The 19,981-nt window shown below is 41.6% G+C and overlaps 1 protein-coding gene across 5 annotated transcripts in view; it reads right to left on the bottom strand.

Moving 5' to 3' along the window:
- Window positions 1-19,981, bottom strand: part of etv1 (ETS variant transcription factor 1) — a 146,349-nt gene that overhangs the window by 79,249 nt on the left and 47,119 nt on the right. For all 5 annotated transcript variants that reach the window (XM_072575386.1, XM_072575388.1, XM_072575383.1 and 2 more), the window contains one exon: window positions 471-600. In XM_072575386.1, the coding sequence (XP_072431487.1) occupies window positions 471-600 (130 nt within the window). The remainder of the gene's footprint in view (window positions 1-470; window positions 601-19,981) is intronic.

Below are 19,981 nucleotides of genomic sequence, written 5' to 3'. Positions count from 1 at the left end.
AACTATTTTATCTTTCAGGAGAATAAAACATGACTCAGTATCATAGTGGCCCAGTCGCTAGCACTGCTGCCTCACAGCGCCAGGGACCCAGGTTCAATTCCACCCTTGGGCGATTATCTGTTTGGAGTTTGCACATCCTCCCCTAGTCTTGAGGGTTTCCTCTGGCTGATCCAGTTTCCTCCCACAGTCCAATGATGTGCAGGTTGGGTGGATTGGCTGTGCTAAATTGTCTATTGTATCCAGGAATGTGCAAGCGAGGTGGATCAGCCATGGGAAATGCAGGATTATGGGGATGGGGTGGGGGGTGGTGGTGAGTCTGGGTGGCAAGCTCTTTGGCGAATCGGTATGGACTCGATGAACCGAATAGCCTGTTTCTACTGTTCTATGAAATTCTATGCAAATCATACATTACAGCCAGAAACAATAATACATACAACAAGGATTACATGTTTGCAACTGAAATCTCTTACCTGACATTATACAGGCACTTTTCCCCATAACTAAACTTGAAAGGTTGCTCATGGCTGCAGGCAGTACTCAGCTCAGAACAGGGACTCTGTGGTTCCTTCTTGATTTTTAGAGGGAGGCCATGAAAAGCCACTAAAATGGGAGAGAGAAAAAAAAGGTAGTGTACTTTCAAATCTTAGGAAGTTTTCAAACAGATCTGCAAGAGCAGCATTTTCCTGTATGAGGCATTATCTGCACTTTGTCATTTGCTGTTTAATGTGTCTGGATCCCACTGTCTGTATTGCAAATTGTAGCCTATGGTCAAACTAGAGATAAAATATGCTAAGCTAACTGCTAAATGTAGTAGCTCAAGCATTTGGGGCAGCACACCAATGAAAGCTAGAAAATCACCTGTTCATAATAAGACAATAGTTACTGGACAAAGCAAAGTAGTTCATTCTTCTCAGACTTATATTCCCATGCAAATAACGCTGCTGAATATTTCACTGCAAAATATTTAAAGTGCATTGCTTAAATAGTCATGATATTTTGATCCTTTTTGAACAACAGATAAAGTGTGTATATTTGGAATTAATAACACTGCAGTTTTAACAGGTGGTCTAGCATAGTATGCCTTTTATCCTAGACCAAAAAGTCACACACACAAGTGTTTGCAGTTTATGTCATCTCACATACCCAATAATGCAATATAAAATATTTAATTTATTTCACAGTATCTGGTGTGATTTACTGTGTGCACACATTTTACTTATTAAATTGCTATTTATTATAAATTAAGTTATTCAGTATTGACAAAGATCAGAGCCCATTGCTTTCACATTGAGAAATAAATGATATATAAACACCCATAGCACAGGAAAAGAAAATCTTCAGTTAAAGCAAAAAATACTCAATTATAAGTCAGGGAGCATTGATCTCAGTTGATACCATTACCCTTCCTAAGACAAAATATCAAGGAAAGCATTAAATTTTATAGCATGTCACCCCCATTCTCCCCAAAAGAGCAAAAAACCTCAGCATGATGCAAGATGAGTGAAGGGAAAACAGTTATATGAGACTAGGAATAGAAACATTTTAAAATATTTGAGGAGGAAATCTATTTATTTTGAAAAGCTCTCTGTTCTAATGGCTATCAATCCTTCCATTGTTCAACATCCTGGATGAACCACAGATTCATCGAGATAAATATTAGGCATTGTCTACAGACCATATCACAAGCTTTTCTCCAGTAATTCCATCTATTGTGTATGCTAGTCTCTCAGGCTGACAGCAACTTCAGTGAGCTGTTTATCCACGGAACCTCTCCATAACAGAAACCCTCTGGGCAGAACCTTATACAGGCATGAACGAGCTGGGCTATGGTGAGAAATGCAGCAGAATCACACAGGAAATCTAGCGAGGCATTCCTCAATGTTGGAGTAACTCATTGCATCGTTTGACTAAGTTCTAGGTGTTTAGGCAAGGTTCTCACTAGATAGCGTCGAGAAACTTGTCAATAGCCTTGTTAACTGCACATCATACTGCCTGAGATGCAGCATCGTATCCTTCCAGCAAACTAGATGCTGAAAATTCTCAACACAGAAGTCAGAAAGGGACTTGATGACGTCAGTTCAATACTGGCAATGATGAATCTCCATATTAGTCACTGTATGACACCATTGCAGAGCATGTTAAGTTGCCATCGACAGTGGCATTCAAAAATTGCCATCCCCTCAGGATCCTCATAGCACCTTTCCAAATCAATTGCAGCATTTAGGAAGTACAGAATTGTATTGCAAGATACATCTGCAACTAGCAGTGAAAGGCTACTGCAAGTACACTGGACCAGGCTGCATCTCAGGGATGTCCACTTGTCCTCTTCGTGCCTACTTGTCAGGTTTAGCGGTAGGGATATGTTTGGAGTTGGGGAGCCATCTTGTTGTAGAGTACACCAAAGACCTCAATCTAACTACTACAGCATTTGCCAGCTGCCTGCATAGAAAACATTCTATATATTTATTCAACCAAATGGCCATGTTGGAAAATATGTGAAGGTGGTTCTCAACGTGGTGGTGGTGGGAGTGGAGGTGGGGGGAGTAGTGCATGGGTAGCTGTCAGTAAGGGTCTCTCTTTGCCTTTAGTCATGGGTACAATCTGTATACTGTCCTGACCCCCGATGGCAACTTAACATGCTCTGCAATGGTGTCATACAGTGACTAATATGGAGATTCATCATTGCCAGTATTGAACTGACGTCATCAAGTCCCTTTCTGACTTCTGTGTTGAGAATTTTCAGCATCTAGTTTGCTGGAAGGATACGATGCTGCATCTCAGGCAGTATGATGTGCAGTTAACAAGGCTATTGACAAGTTTCTCGACGCTATCTAGTGAGAACCTTGCCTAAACACCTAGAACTTAGTCAAACGATGCAATGAGTTACTCCAACATTGAGGAATGCCTCGCTAGATTTCCTGTGTGATTCTGCTGCATTTCTCACCATAGCCCAGCTCGTTCATGCCTGTATAAGGTTCTGCCCAGAGGGTTTCTGTTATGGAGAGGTTCCGTGGATAAACAGCTCACTGAAGTTGCTGTCAGCCTGAGAGACTAGCATACACAATAGATGGAATTACTGGAGAAAAGCTTGTGATATGGTCTGTATTAAGGGATCGTCAGAGAATACATCCAACTACAGTCAGGAGTAAGCAATGGTCACTGCTGTAGGACTACCACAAGCAGTCAGGAGAACTATGTCAATCAGGACAGGGTACAAGGATACAGGTCAAAAGTCTGGTTAATCATGTCCAGGGGCTGTTCATGGAAGTCGATCAGAGGTCTGGGGCAAACATATTCCTGGAGGTCAGAGCGCTCATCGCGGGGGCAGGTTGCAAAGATGTTCTGTACGAGCAAAAAGTAGGCTTATTGCTAAAAGGGTATGGAGCAATCAAGACAGTAGGAAGGGAAACAGAGACTTGTGTTGAGGTGGGGACAATGACAATGATGTTGGGAGGGAGCATGGTGTAACAGTGTAGGTAGAACATCAAAGGGCATGGAAGGCTACTGGAAGGTGGGGGGATCATTGGCAGTAACCACCACTGTGTCCTACACAAGGGAAGTGTGCAGGGTCTCCATGAACATTTGGAAGCTTTGGATCTCAGGAAACAAGGAGGAAAGTTGGAAGCAAAGTTTGAATAATGGGAGAAGTGTGGAAATGGACTGTTGGAACAGTACAAAGTAAAAGAAAACACAAAGGTTCTAGGAAGGTGGCTGGCAACCAGGCAGAGCCCAGTCCTGATGGTATTTACCATGAGCTGTGTTCTACACCATTCTTTTCTGAGTTAGACATAACTACAACTAGAAACAGCTGGGACAATGGTCAGAGTTAGTGTCCATTAAATGAGTGGAAGCATAGGATCTATGTCTGCTGTAGACTGGGGTATTGAAGCGTGCACTTGCAAAACTGCAGTTACATTTCATTTGCAATCATCTCATTGCCCATTTGCATTGCGTGCAGAGTGATCACACTTAAGATTGAAATGCTGTTCAACGTGCATTGTGTCATTGAGATCCTGCAAACTGAACATTCGCACCTCAATGATGCAAAGATGACCAGCAATGATCTTAAAAGAGGCAAAAGCTGACCAAAAGCGACCATAACTGTCTCACCTGCAAGGGTGCTGTTGGACCACTTCACCCTCTGTCATGTAAATATTATGATGAACTCTACTGAGTGCTGTAATATATTTATTTCTCAGTCTAGGAAGAGATGTTGGTGCACATGCTGAGGCTGAAGCTGAATGAATGATGGAGGCATGACCCTTATTACCAGAGTGCACTGTTTGGAGGAATGTGCACAGCCCTCATCTGCAGGGTCTGCCATCACTGACCGTTCTGACAGCCAACAACCTGCTTTGTTCTTTATGTTCCCAAGAGAGATCATTGCTAGCAAGAGCCATGCACTCAGCCTCTAGAGGAATGTTGGTCTCTGTAGCTGCCTTCCTGAGAAAATCAAGGCAGATACCAGAGTGCCAGGACTGACGGCAAGTCGAGGAAGAGCAGCAGACCAGCACCAAGGCTGGGTAACACCAGGGCTCACAGCCAAGGGGATCCTCAGGATGCATTAGGCCGTACAAATCCATCAGGACAGTGACCAATGCCATGTATGCAAGGTCACAACAGTTCATTTTGTTTCCCGATGACAAGGTCAGTGCTGCAGCCCGGGCAGTTGGATTCAGAAACATAGCTGGTATCCCCGAGATACAGGGTGCCATTGATTGCATAGCAGCACTGAGAGGGCTTTGACACAATGCTGCGGAACTCATCCTCAGGAAGGGTTCCAACTGATTGATGACCAAGTTTTCACAATTCCTACATCCCCGAGCACTCATGTGCCTGCTGCAATTTAGGGTCCAAGGGTTTTACAAGGTTAGTTACTGAATAGATAAGGATTCGTCATTGAGATCATGCCTTAGGATAACTGTGAAGCACGGAGACAATGCTACCATGCTTTGAGCGGGGCCATGGTGGAGCACAGTGTAGGGCTGCAGGAGATGAGCTTCCACTGTTTTGACCAATCTGGGAAGAGCTCTCCAGTATAGTCCAGACAGGCATGCTGTGCTCTGCACAACTGGAGCAGGCAATGAGGTGACATGCTGCATGCTGAGGAACTGAGAGAAAGGAGGAGAGGAGGACAAGATCAATGGGAAAAGGAAGTTCTCCATGTGCTTGTCAGAGCTTAGCTGCACGGGCTGACACCTGGTTCCAGTAGATACTGGCTGGGTGCAGCTAATAATGGTGGAATGTAACACAGTCATTGGTCCATGTGCTGGCTTTCCGGTCATGTTGAGGGAGAAGACTGCAGCCTCTATTGGTTTTCTTTGCGTTTGCTTTCGCTGAATATTAGGATGGGAGAAATGGGTTTTATGTGCTAGAAAAATGTCAGCCATGCTGCCTATGTGCTATGGGCAGGGTGGTCTTGTGCCATTATATAGCCAGTGAGGGGCATGGCCCAAATGTCAACACTTGTCCAAGAGCATAGTGGTCTCTTAAAGATGGTTCAGATGCCAGTGATACTGGTCTATCCAGTGAGTGGCAAGTTCTTCCAGGAAAAGCAGGTAGGATGGGGCTGAAATCAGGCAAGGGGGCACTATGGAGTGGGAGAGGTAGTTAATGGGTACGGTAAGATATCGTGCAAGTCCTCGTGGAAACACATCCTCCATGAAACTCGACCAAACTGACACAGCCAAAAGAAGTTCCCCCGTGTGTTTCAGTGATATCACTTAGTGTCATTACCCCCTCAATGACACTGTCACCTTCAACATTACCACAGTGATAGAACCTGCTTCAGCAACCACCTGAATAGGTTGTATGATGTTTCATGATCAGTAAGTAAGTTTAATTTTAAGAGACATGCTTATATCAACACTGCATCATAGTATGTGACCTGAGGGATTAAAAGATCTCACGCTCAGTCTAACCTTACATCATGGGAATCATGACACTCTGCTGGAAACATGCTTCTTTGTTGGAACATGAACACAGACACAAAGGTGGAGAGGAATGTCATGTTTGCGTATAATAGTTAGCTGTAATAATCATTTTTCAATCCTTCAAGACCACTTCCATACGTTACAGGAGGTTAACATAACCATTGCCACATCGTTAAGTACCTTCCTGGAGGTAAACTCAATTCATGGTGAGTTGATTGCTTACAAAAAATTCCAATATCTTGATGCTTGATATTTGGAGAGCTATTTGAAGTCCAACTGGTCAACAAAAAAATTCAGACAAATGGAAAAGTTACTCCCCCTTCAACAGCATCTGTTTCTTAGAATATAGACAACTGTACAGATCTGCAGAGAGGGCAATAATCTTCAAGAAAACAGAGATAATTTCATTTGATTGGAATGTAAGCTGTTTCAACATAAGATAAATTTCTAAGATTGCTTCAACTCAAACTAAAAACAAAAACTAGAGGCACTTTTGAGTTAGGACTTAAGGCCAGGCAGGAGCTCTGCATGATCTGTTCTTTGCAATTAATGAACAAATAACAAAATCTTTCAGAACCCAGCTATACAGTCTTTGTCATTAAGAAAGTAATTGCATTTAATCAACATTGGCACAAGTCAAAGACACAGGACTTAAAGATATAATTAAATATTTTTAATCAATCATGGGTAGCAGAAACTTCTTTTTGGAATGGACTTCCACTGATATGTTGACTGAATTACAACTGCTCAAACAATGCATTCAGTTGCATTTTACATTCAGTTGTATTCAAATCAAGCAATATAGATGTTCATGAGAAAAGAGCTGTGAAAATCTTGCTTGCCTTCACCAAGGAGGGGTTTCAGAGGACTAACATATCTGATTTTTGCATGGACAATGAGAAACATTCAGAAACAGTCTAGACAGTTTGCAAAGACATGCACAATGTACAAATTAGATTAAATTAGATTAGATTCCCTACAGTGTGGAAACAGGCCCTTCAGCCCAACAAGTCCACACCGACCCTCCGAAGAGTAACCCACCCAGATCCACTTCCCTCTGACTAATGCACCTAAGACTATGGGCAATTCAGCATGGTCAATTCATCTGGTGTGCACTTCTTTGGACTGTGGGAGGAAACCGGAGCACCCGGAGGAAACCCACGCAGACACGGGGGGAATGTGCAAACTCCACACCGACAGTTGCCCGAAGCTGGAATCAAACCCGAGTCCCTGGTGCTGTGAGGCAGCAGTGCTAACCACTGAGCCACCGTGCTGCCCGAGCTTCAGGATTAACAGATTCCAACTCATATAAAACAGACAACAACTCAAGAGTCTACTGGATAGTTTGACAGAAGAGCCATCATAAAATGCCTGAGTATGACTTTCTCAAAGAAACCACTATATGAAAGGATCGCTGAGTTAGTCATCACCTCTACACCAATTAGACTTCAGTAAGGATCTTTTGGTAAGAATAAAGGTCATACCAATGGCAGATTACGAGAGGTGAGGAGCCATAGTGACAAGTCAATAATATTGCAATGATCAGCAAAGTGGACCAAATCAATGTAATTTGTAGCCAATTCGATTTGACACACCAACTCAAAAGCCATCCAACTTTTCTTGATAAATATATAGCATGTGACATCAAGGCAGTCTACACCCTGGAGGACTCAACAATGAGTTCTCCAATTTCAAATAATCTTGCCACCCATCGCCTGACTCCCTTTCCAGCCTCACCTCCTCCTTTCCATTCCACATATCAACCCTTCCTTCCAACTACCAACCGGATTCATCCCTCCATCGACCAACCAAGTTGTAGCCACTACCTGTATTCTCCTATCACTACCTCATCACTCTACCCTGCACCCCACCCAAAACCCTCCCATCCCCTCCCACTCTTTATCTGTAGCTCCCCCTACCCCACCTCCATTCCTGAAGAAGGATTATACCCGTAATGTTGATTTCTCCACCTCCTGATGCTGCCTGGCTTGCAGTGCTCTTCCAGCCTCTGCTTGATAGGATAAGCCAATCAGGAATTTTTACATCCATTAATATCACATATCCGGAAAAGGCAGGAGAACACATTCTGAAATCTCAAATCACCATGGTAACTAGTGCCAACACCTTCTCACTCTTTATTCAGAAAGACATGTCCTCAGCAAGCAGCATTCCACAGTACAACTGACAAGAGACTATCTCACAGCTTATAACTGATCACCAATTTTGTACATTGGCAAAATCACACTGCAGTGTCGCTATGTAAGCTTATTTTGGCTTCCCAAAATCCCTCTACCTGATAGATACCAATGGGCTAGCAGTGGCAGGACTTACCAGTATGTACACAGCCCAATATATAGTCACTATTCATGAGATTCAAACTACACCTACTGTGCTGATCAGACCACACATGACACAAATGAATCAATGGTCCCCAAGGATTCAACAGCATATCAATGCACTTGAGGTACATCAAATGTATCAACCTCAGCAGCAAAGTGAGCCACTACATCCACATGGTGTTCCATCCTTTGGACAAAATCAGCAACAGACCTAATTCCAGTGCTTCCATTTCTGTTTTGATTTACTGACACAAAGTACAATTTTCAGTTTATTGATATCATGGAATGGTTCATGTCTGACAATGGGCCACAATGTATTGGCAAACTATTTAAAGATGTGGACTATGACAGGAGTGACCCCCAGCACGTTGTCACTCCAGAATGCACTCAAAAGGTCTAATAGAACGTAACTCAATAATCAATAAGTGTCAAGGATCAAGGAACATGTTCACACTGCAGTGTTGCAAATTCGTGCAAAACCAGTTCAGAAGGGATTCTCACCCTAGCATAATTTATCAGTAGTGTGAGCACCCTTCACCAGCAACCAACTGGAAATCCATTGTGGGACTCAGGACATTGTTCTCCATAGGCAAAGGAAAAATGAAAGCGAGAACACTCTAAATACTGCGAACTTGGCATAGTATTTGCATCATAAATCGAAATCCAAATATCAACAAATGTTTTGCAAATATAAAACCAGCCCAGATCAAATTCTTGCTGATCACAGTCTTACATTGCAAAGAAAGAGAAGGCAGCTCAGATCAATGAACAGCACACCAATCATGCACAAAGACAGTGTGGAAAAACACACTGATGGTATTTCTGTGATAATGTTGAATGAAGCAGCCAATAGAAAATTTGCTGAATAAATGCAACAAAAAACAATGCGTATCTCTCCAGATGGGTTTGCGATTGCCAATTCAGGATGAATAGTTTAAAGTCTGAAATTCTAGCCTTTGAAACTCAGTTTTATCTGATTAGATAATTATCAAATTGATAACATGTGTCAAGGTACAGTCATTAATGTCTGAAATAAGTTTGCATCTTTAGAAAAAGGGGAACATTGTGTCGCGTCTCACAGTCAGTATGTCAGTATACCTTGAAGTTACAGGCACATGACATTGTCACTTCTGATTAGTTTATGATCTGAGGGTATAAAATCTCATACTCCATCTTATCTCAGATCACTGGAAGTATGCAACCCCTTGTTGTAACGTAACAGCTCAATGTTAGTCCAGAACATGTGTGTGTGTGTGTGAGAGGAATGTAATGTGTTTAATAATGAACTGCAATATATCAATCATGCACAATGACAGTGTGGAAAAACACACTGATGGTATGTTGAATGAGGCAGCCAGTAGCAAAACAAAGATTTGCTGAATAAATGCAACAAAAAATAATGCGTATCTCTCCAGATACAATGATTCTTTGATACAATGATGTCCACACCCAGTTCCTTATGTTACAGAAGGTAACATCCGGGATAAACCTTTTCTGGGAGGTGAACTCACTGCAAGTAGCTTCATCCACCTTCACCCCTGACCTCAGGGATATCACCCACCTTTGCCTCTCCTTTGGCTCTTACCGCAGTAAAATATACTACTGAAATTTTAATTTGCCATTTTTACCTTCAGAGTCAATTACTTCAAATTCTCTTATTGGTCCTCTTATCATCAACAAGCTGTGAACTTCAACTAATCAGAAACTCTACTGTCACCATGCTATCCCTTACCATCACCCTTTACTCACTGTTCTACATTGGTCCCCAATCCAGCATTTAATTTCAAATTCTAATCTTTAATTTAAATCCCTTCATGCTTCATTGTGCCTTTCTCTGAAACCTATTTTAACCCTGAAACAACATTCCCCCTCCCATATTTTCTATTTCTTAGTTATCTTGAGCATCCCTTCAACCCTTCAGTAACCATACCTTTATTCCTAGGCTCCATATTTTGGAATTCTCTCCCAAGGCCAGTTAAGCTCTCTGTCTCCTATCTCCCTCCCATCCTTTAAAATTCACCTTATAATTCATAGCTTGAGCAAGCTCTTGGTCACTCCTTCTACACCCTTTCTGTTTCCTCTTCAAGCTCAGCTGAGCATTTTGGGCCAATTTTAAACATGAAACACTACATAATTGTATTTTGTTGTCACATTCGTTACTCACATGTATATCAGTATATTCAGTTAGAAAAGTCAATAATTCCCCAGACTAGAACTCAGTGGTGCATTTTAATAACACCAATTAACAATGAAAGCATCAGTATGACCTGGGGCTATTGTGACTGTATGACAGGTAGATAAATATTCTAAGTGGTGGCAGTCATCCCTAATGACACAAAAGCTACCAGATAGTGCACACGAAAATTCAAAAGCAAACATGTTTGATGCACCGTCCTTCAGAGATTAAAATAACTGCATCCTTGGAAGGTATATCTAACAGGCACAAGAACACATGAGTACGGCACATTAATTTATGCAACTTACTTTACCTTCCCACATGTACTCAATGCATGTAAGAGGCTGTTAAGCACTAAATTATTCCTGATCAAATCACAATCATCTGGAGTCATGATCAACACTAATTAAATTACACTCGCTGAATGCTGCTAGACTACAACTGTCTGCACTGCTTGGTAGGCTTTACTCTGCCCATTTCTCATGGGAGCCACACTATTGCTTAGCTGCTGTTTACAAAATGTCAGTACGTGTGTCAAATTGGAGCCTCAGAATATTGTTTCTCACCCTTTCACAACTAAATCCCTTCCATTGTACTGCTCAGATTGAGTTTCAGCAGCACTAACCAGCAATTATGTATGGCCCTTACTGTAAGAAAACATCCCCAAGATTTTCTCAGGATGAGACTTCTCCTCATTGTGTGTATCATGAGCAACATGGCTATTTGCAAACACTGAAATGATCGAGTTAAGCAAGTGCAACAGCTTTTGTTTCAAAATATGAGGCAATTTGTAATTTTGCCTGTTCTTCAGTGCTTTTTTAAAAAATTGTGAAGGGGTGATATTGTATTTATTGTTCATCCCTAGTTACACTGAAGAAACTGGTAGTGAGCTGCCTTCTTGAACTGCTCCTCTCCTTGAGGTGCAGCTAATGCTATTTATGAGAGAGTGTCAGAATTTTGACCAGTAACAGTGAAAGAGTCAGGAGGAGAACGACTCACAGCAGAATTCTTAGCCTCTTACCTGGTCTTGTATGCATCTAGCTCTCTTCAGTGAACATTTATAATATTTTTAACATCACAAACCATCCAAAACTGTTTACCGAGGCATTCAAAAGCAAAATATGGAACTAGTCACATATTACATCACATGATCAAAGGAGATAGATTGCAAGGAGAGTCTTAAAGGAAGAAAATTAATTAAAGGCAGAGAAATGTTTGCAGAAATTTTCAGGATTTAGGTCTGAGGAACCTGAAGGTGCAGCAGTTGAGAGCTGGGAAATCAAGAGACCATAAAATCAAATTTTCTCAATCACAGCGATCCCTGTTCTGTTTTCCCTCATTATTAGGTTGAATTTTTTTATCATGATTGGAGAGGCATTTTCTCACTCACTCCTGGTCAGAATTCAAGTTTGTCATCCAGTAAGAGGTAAGTCTCCCATTTCGAACCGTTAATTCATTGTTCCATCAATTAACCTTTCGACTGGCTTTAATTAGTAAAGCCCTCCTCCTATGAGTTGGAGTAGGTAATGTAGCCTCTTTGGCCCACTGTGCCGTTCAGTAAGATTATGGTCAATCTTTGACCTCAACTCCACCTTTCCGGATTATCCGATATCCCTTGTTTCTCTTCCTATCCAAAAGCCAGTCAATCTTTGACTTGTATATACTGAACAACTGAGCAACCACAGCCCTCTGGAGTGAAAATTCTAAAAGATTCTCAACGATTTGAGTGAAGAAATATATTCTCATTTCAGTCCAAAATAACAGGTCCCTCATTCTGATACAGCAACCTTTAGTTCTGGATTCAACCAGCAAGAACATCCTACTCATAATCTACCCTGTCAAGTCCCTTAAGCATTTCATATGTTTCAGTGAGATCATCTCTCATTCTTCAAAGCCGTAGGGAAAACAGGCCTGTTAATCTTGTTTCACATGACAAACTCTTCATCTGAGAAGCAGATTTGTGAACCTTCATAACACTCTGTCCAAGGAAAATATGCCCTTCCTTAGGGAAGGAGAACAAAGTGATCAGATTTGTCTCATCAAAGCACGATATAACATGTATTTTCTTAATTGCTTGCTGTACTGTCTGTTAGCTTTCTATGATTCATTTACAAGGAAAGCTGAATCCCTCTGAATGCCAACACTTCCCCATCTTTCAACATTTAAAATTTTTTGGCTTTCCTACCAAAGTCGATAACTTCATATTTTTCCACATTATATACTTTCTTTATAGATACACGTTTGAATGCACTAAACACATCGATATCCATTTGCAACTTCTTTGCATCCTCTGCAGCTTGCTTTCTCACCTAACTTTGCATCAACAAACCTGGATAAGTTTCACTGTATCTCCCTATCTAAATAGACTGCTAATACCTGATAGTCAAGCATCAATTCTTGCCATGCTACATTTGTTAAAACCATCCTAAAAATGATCCTTTTATTTCTTGTCTATGTGTTTGTTCTTGTTAGCCTATTCTATTCCCACATTCCCATGAACCTGATGTGAAAGGCAGGCAAGAGAGGAGGGGGAGTGACATTTTTGATAAGGGATAGCATTAATGCTGTACTTAGGGAAGATATTCCTGGGAATACATCCAGGGAAGTTATTTGGGTGGAACTGAGAAATAAGAAAGGGATTATCCCCTTATTTGGATTGTATTATCGACCCCCTAATAGTCAGAGGGAAATTGAGAAACAAATTTGTAAGGAGATTTCAGTTGTCTGTAAGACTAATAGGGTAGTTATGGTCGGGGATTTTAATTTCCAAACATAGACTGGACTTCCATAGTGTTAAGGGTTTAGATGGAGTGGAATTTGTTAAGTGTGTACAAGAAAATTTTTTGATTCAGGATGTGGATGTACCGATCAGAGAAGGTGCAAAATGTGACCGACTCTTGCGAAATAAGGCAGGGCAGGTGACTGAAGTGTCAGCGGGGGAGCACTTTGGGGCCAGCGAACATAATTCTATTAGTTTTAAAATAGTCATAGAAAAGGATAGACCAGATCTAAAAGTTAAAGTTCTAAATTTTGATGGTATTAGGCAAGAACTTTCAAATGTTGATTGGGGCAGATGTTTGCAGGTAAAGGGATAGCTGGAAAATGGGAAAACTTCAAAAATTAGATAATGAGAGTCCTGAGACTGTTAGGGTGAAAGGAAAGGCTGGTAGGTGTAGGGAATGCAAAATAACTAGAGAAATTGAGAGTTTGGTTCAGAAAAAGAAGGAAGCACATGTCAGGTATGGACAGAAGAAATCGAATGAATCCTTGGAAGAATTTAAAGGCGGTAGGAGTATACTTAATAGGGAAACCAGGAGGACAAAAAGGGGACATGAGATAGCTTTGGCAATTAGGGTTAAGGAGAATCCAAAGGAATTTGTACATACATTAAGGACAAAAGGGTAACTAGGGAGAGAATCGGGCCCCTTAAAGATAAGCAAGGCAGCCTATGTGTGGAGCTGCAGGAGATGGGGGAGATACTAAATGAGTATTTTACATCAGTATTTTCTGTGGAGAAGGACATGGAAGATAGAGAATGTAGAGAAATAGATGGTGACATCTTGAAAAATGTCCATATTACAGACGAGGAGGTGCTGGATGTCTTGAAATGCATATAAGTGGATAAATCCCCAGGACCTGATCAGGTGTACCTTGGAACTCTGTGGGAAACTAAAGAAGTGATTGCTGGGTCCCTTGCTGAGATATTTGTATCATTGAAAGTCACAGCTGAGGTGCCGGAAGACTGGAGATTGGCTAACGTGGCGGCACTGTTCAAGAACAGTGGTAAGGAAAAGCTAGGAACTATAGACTGGTGAGCCTGACATTGCTGTGGTCAAGTTTAGGTTAGATTAGATTAATGTATGGAAACAGGCCATTTGGACCAACAAGTCCACACTGATCCTCCGAAGAGTAACCCACTCAGATGTTGAGGGACAGGATTTACATGTATTTGGAAAGACAAGGACTGATTGTGGATAGTCAACATGGCTTTGTGTGTGGGAACTCACGTCTCACAAATTTGAGTTTTTTGAAGAAGTAACAAAGAGGATTGATGAGGGCAAAGCAGTGCACGTGATCTATATGGACTTCAGTAAGGCGTTCAACAAGGTTTTTCATGGTAGACTGGTTAGCAAGGTTAGATTACATGGAAGAGAGAGGTTGGTATTGGAGGATTATTTTTCAGAATGGAGGCCTGTGACCAGTGGTGTGCCACAAGGATCAGTGTTGGATCCACTGCTTTTCTTCACTTATATCAATTATTTGGATGTGAACATGAGAGCTATAGTTAGTAAGTTTGCAGATGACGCCAAAATTGGAGGTGTGGTGGACAATGAAGAAGGTTAATTCAGAGTACAACAGGATCTTGATCAGATGGCCCAATGGGCTGGGGAGTGGCAGATGGAGTTTAATCTAGGTGCATGTGAGATGTTGCATTTTGGTAAGGCAAATCAGGGCAAGACTTATAAACTTAATATTAAGGTGCTGGTGAGTGTTGTTGAATAAAGAGATCTTAGAGTGCAATTTCATAGTTCCTTGAAAGTGGAGTCACAGGTAGATAGGATAGTGAAGAAGGCTTTATTGGTGACAGCATTGTGCATAGGAGTTGGGAGGTCATATTGCAGCTGTACAGGACATTAGTTAGGCCATTTATGGAATATTGTGTGCAATTCTGGTCTCCCTCCTATCAGGATGTTGTGAAACTTGAAAGGGTTCTGAAAAGATTTACAAGGATGTTACTAGAGTTTGAGCTATAGGAAGAGGTAGAATAGGCTGGGGCTGTTTTCCCTGGAGTGTAAGAGGCTGAGGGGTCACTTTGTAGAGTTTTATAAAATTATGAGGGGCATAGATAGAGTAAATAGATAAGATCTTTTCCCTGGGGTGGGTGAGTGCAGAACTAGAGGGCAAAGATTTAGGCTGAGATGGGAAAAATTTTAAAGGGATCTAAGGAGCAACTTTTTCATGCAGAGGGTGGTGCGTGTTTGGAACGAGCTGCCAGTGGAAGTGGTAGAGGTTGGTACAATTACAACATTTAAAAGGCATCTGGATGGGTATATGAATAGGAAGGGTTTGGAGGGACATAGTCTGCCTTGGGACCCTCCAATCCCATGGCATCAATGTGGACTTCACTAGTTTCCTCATTTCCCCTCCCCCCACCTTATCCCAGTTCCAACCTTCCACCTCGGCACCGCCCTCCTGACCTGTCCTACCTGCCCATCTTCTTTCCCACCTATCTGCTCCACCCTTCTCTCCGACCTATTACCATTACTCCCACTTCCATCTGCCTATCGCACTCTCAGCTACCTTACCCCCAGCCCCCCCTCCCATTTATCTCCCTACCCCTTTGGCTCACAAGCCTCATTCCTGATGAATGGCTTTTGTCTGAAGCGTCGATTCTCCTGCTCCTCAGATGCTGCCTGACACCACACTCTCCACTCTGATTTCCAGCATCTGCAGTCCTCACTTTCTCCATTGAGGCATATGAGCCAAATGCTAGATTAGGACTAGATTAGGTTAAGATATCTGGTTAGCATGAACGAGTTGGAATAAAGGGATTGTTTCTGTGCTGTATCTCTCTATCACTCTATCAACTTTCTGCTGGAGTATGACCTTAATGTTAGCCAAGATAAGTGCAAGAATTTGTATTAATCAAAGAATATTATGAATATCATCAATAGTATAGATCCTTCATCAAGCTTCATGTTTCAGTAGCTATTTCTAGAATCAAATTTGTTGAAATCCTTTACCCCTCTCAATGAAGGTGTAATTTATTTTGATTTTGGAATAGAACATTTTTTTTTAGGTTTGCATTAAAATTTTCAGAAACCAAGCAAATTTTGTATGGTTTCTCTCAAAGCACAATGAAATTTATCTACCGTGTAGGCTCTGCAATCTCCCTATTTTCTTCCATCTTTTGGAGCTCTCTTTTACACCTACCTTTCAGTTCCATTGATACTTTATATGAGAGAAGAATCATTAGTTTCACCATTGGGTCAACATTCTGTCCAAGCTAAAAACCTCCAAAGCATTCAACTATCTCATCAAGACACTCTTAGTACATTTGCACCAGGTTTTCCTTGCTCCTGTTTGGAAGGTGCTTGTTAATGATTGCACTAATAGTCCAACCCTCAGTGTTGCCACCTTCACCTCCTGGCTTAATTAAATAAGCTGCAGCTCTTCCCAACTGTTCAATCCCAAGACAGTCGGATCTTCTGTTTCAAATGATATTGTACATCCAGTTAACGTTGTTTCCTTTGAGCATCCCTCTGTTTTGGATTGTTCCTTGTTACCAAATCTCATTTCCTTGGATAACCATTTTCTTTTAAATTTCAAAATATATTTGGTTCTGTCTGAGTGTTATGATATTATTGTGTGCTTCGGCACCTAGCTTCAGATTTGGAGATGAGGCTTATTTCACACACTCTGCCTGATATGAATTATAGTGTGACTTTCTTTTCTCTGAGAATAGTCACATTCAGCCACATTCAGCAGTTCAGTGATAGCTATTTTTGCGTCCTCAAACTTTATCATCATTTTCTAGGGTATGGGAATCGTGATTCCTTTCCCTTTTAATTTGTTCTGTTTCTGACAACTCCTTGAGCATCTTCATACTGCCTATCTTCTCACAGTAATCCAAGTGTGGCATATGTCCTTCCATATGTGAACTATCCCTATCTCTTGCACATCTTCCCACCTGTCTGAGTTGCATTCTTTTGTTGCTGTTTCACTGTATCACCCCTGATGCTTTTTCCTTTCCCGAACTGAAAGCCAGCCGTTTGGTAGTCAGTATCTTCCATCTGTCTACACCTGGTTTCACATCTTCCACTAGCGTCAACCATCTGTGTTATTGTGGGTTTGATTGTGGAAAACCAAATGAACTGACCAAGCAGTCTTTCATCTGTGTCCTTAAATTTGCCAGTGGCTTTTTCAAATCTTATTCTGAAATTGCAAATCCTAACCTGATTCCTGCTTCAGGCTCTGAATTTCATATTAGCAGATCAGATGATTTAAGTTTAGCAGGAGATCTATTTTGCATTTTCAAAAGTGTTGTCTGCAACTTTGTTGTTAACTTCACTCAGTTCCTAATGACTAAGCAAATCTAACCCTTTCTGTCCAGCACCAAATAGATGTAAATTGCACTTCGACTTTTAGAAAACTGCTAAACATTTGTCTAGTCTTGTTCTAACTTATAAAATATGTCTATGCCATCATCGGCACCACTACCGACAACCGACACATCCCCATTACCCCCACCATCTGCTCCCCAATCCATCGTGGGATGGAGCTGTTAGGTGATAACTTGTTTTTTTTTGCCAGATTCATTCAGTGTCTTCCCTCTTTCTGGCACCAATTTGAGCTGATCTCATCATATTGAGTAATGTTTGAGCCTTCACTCACCAGCATCTGCTGCCACCATGTTAGATCTTCTCATTCCCATATGTTAAAAAGAATCACGCTGCAGATACAAAGTGCTGATATTTCACAAAGTGTAATCCTTGCAGTTCTCTATGTAGCTGATGAACATTTGCAGAGAAACCAGGAACAGGGGTAGACTATTCGGCCCTTCAAGACTTCAATTTTGCCCTTTACATTGTACTCACATTCGGAGTGACAATATCTCAGTAAAGCATGGCACCTCAGATATACATTCACGTAAGTGGTGCTTATTTCTTTGTAAATAATATGTGAAAATGACCACCCAAGCCCTTCTGTTTGCTTTCTATTTGTAATTGGACCACAAATCAATGTTTGTTTTCCTTTTGTAAACTTGCTAAAATTCAAAATACAACTTCACAATGATTGTCAGCCCATGGAAATAAGTAAAATATTAATGACTCTGGTGAGGGTAAAGGGGCGCTGTCTGTTGTTATTCAATTGGCTATTTGGGCATCACACATGGCAACTTGTTCTTTTATCACAGTGTAAGCTTGATTTGTCTTTCCCATCACCACTCAAAATATACGGCTGCTTTTGGCATATTTGGTCCCAGAGGTCCCAAAATCACTTAAGATTTTGTGGAGTTGGCCAATCACTCGTGGAGTTGGCCAATCAGACAAAAGTTGCCCCTGTGACCAGAATGGTAAGAAAAGGTGAAGAGCTGCTCATCCAGTTGGAGGTCGGCTCTTTTCCATGCTCGCTGTGGGCCTACTAATGACAAATGTGGGAGAAAAGCAACCCCAATGGATAGCAGTGAGCAGATTAAGCTACTTATCACAGTCTGAGAGTCGCTGGGGGAGCCTTTAGGCAAGGCCAGGTGCAGAGGCTGCCAAGTATGTTATGGGAACAGTCTTTTTGCCAAGGAAACATTGGAGTAGGCTTATGCTGAGGATGTTATTGAGGTTCCTATTAGCCAACTGTGAAAGTTCCAACAGCTGAGTCTGAGGTACGGCCATCTGCTGGTGGAGAGCAGGCTTTGGGGAATGTGTGGCAGAAGTGGTTGCAAGATGCAATGAGAGAGAGAAAGTGACTACATGTGGTGTAAGGGAGTGAAGGAGACTTCCAGAGGGCTGTGAAGGCACAAAGTCTAGATTAGAGTGGTGCTGGAAAAGCACAGCAGGTCAGGCAGCACTCCATTCCTGATGAAGGGCTTTTGCTCAAAACATCGATTTTCCTGCTCCTCGGATGCTGTCTGACCTGCTGTGCTTTTCCAGCACCACTCTAACCTAGACTCTGGTTTCCAGCATCTGCAGTCCTGTGGAAATACAAAGGAACTTACAATGGAGGAGAAGCAGTGGAAACAGTTCTAAACCTGTCAATTAATACTCAGCTAAATGGGATCCCAGAAATTTTTAAATCACCGAGGGAATGAATTTCTTGCACATAAATATGGACTCTCTAGTATAAGACTAAATAAGTTCAGGAGTTAATAGACTTGGGGAGGAAATGTTGTAGGTCCTACTGTACTGAACAATTGTAGTAATTGTTAAACTGAAATCTAAGACTGAGATCAGAGATACAATAACGATGGTGATAACTGTCTGATTAAAATGTTCCAACTTTTACATACATGATGAAACACGTTAGCTGTGACCCCACCAGTATGAGGAAGGTATATTTAGGATGATGGCTTCTAATATGTAGATGTATGTTTCATTTTTCATTGTTAACTTGTCTTTGTTGTTTCGTACCAATTTGAGTGCTGTGGTATCTAGGAGATGAATGCTTTCTTTGTGCATTGTGGTTTAAAATGCCTTCTTTCTACATGACTGCATCACCTAACAATTGAGTGCTTTAGTTCATTTCTGACATCACTGGCTGGTCAGCATTTTTATTGCCTGTACCTAGTTACCCTTGAGATGGTGGTAGTGAGCTGCCTTCTTGAGCCGCAGCAGTCCATGTTCTGCAGGTAGACACACAATGCCCTTAGAGAAGGAGCTCCAGGATTTTGATCCAGCAACACTGAAGGAACCGCAATATATTTCAAAGTCAGGATGTGAGTGGCTTGGAGGGGTACATGGAGCTGGTTATGTTCCATGTATCCGCTGCCCTTTTCCTTCTGGGTGGAGTGTTCATGGGCTTGGAACATTGATGAATTT

The sequence above is a fragment of the Chiloscyllium punctatum genome, chromosome 8, assembly GCF_047496795.1.
Source record: "Chiloscyllium punctatum isolate Juve2018m chromosome 8, sChiPun1.3, whole genome shotgun sequence".
Taxonomy (NCBI): Eukaryota; Metazoa; Chordata; class Chondrichthyes; order Orectolobiformes; family Hemiscylliidae; genus Chiloscyllium; species Chiloscyllium punctatum.
Note: the sequence above shows the minus strand (reverse complement) of the source record. Positions and strands in the feature narration are given on the sequence as shown.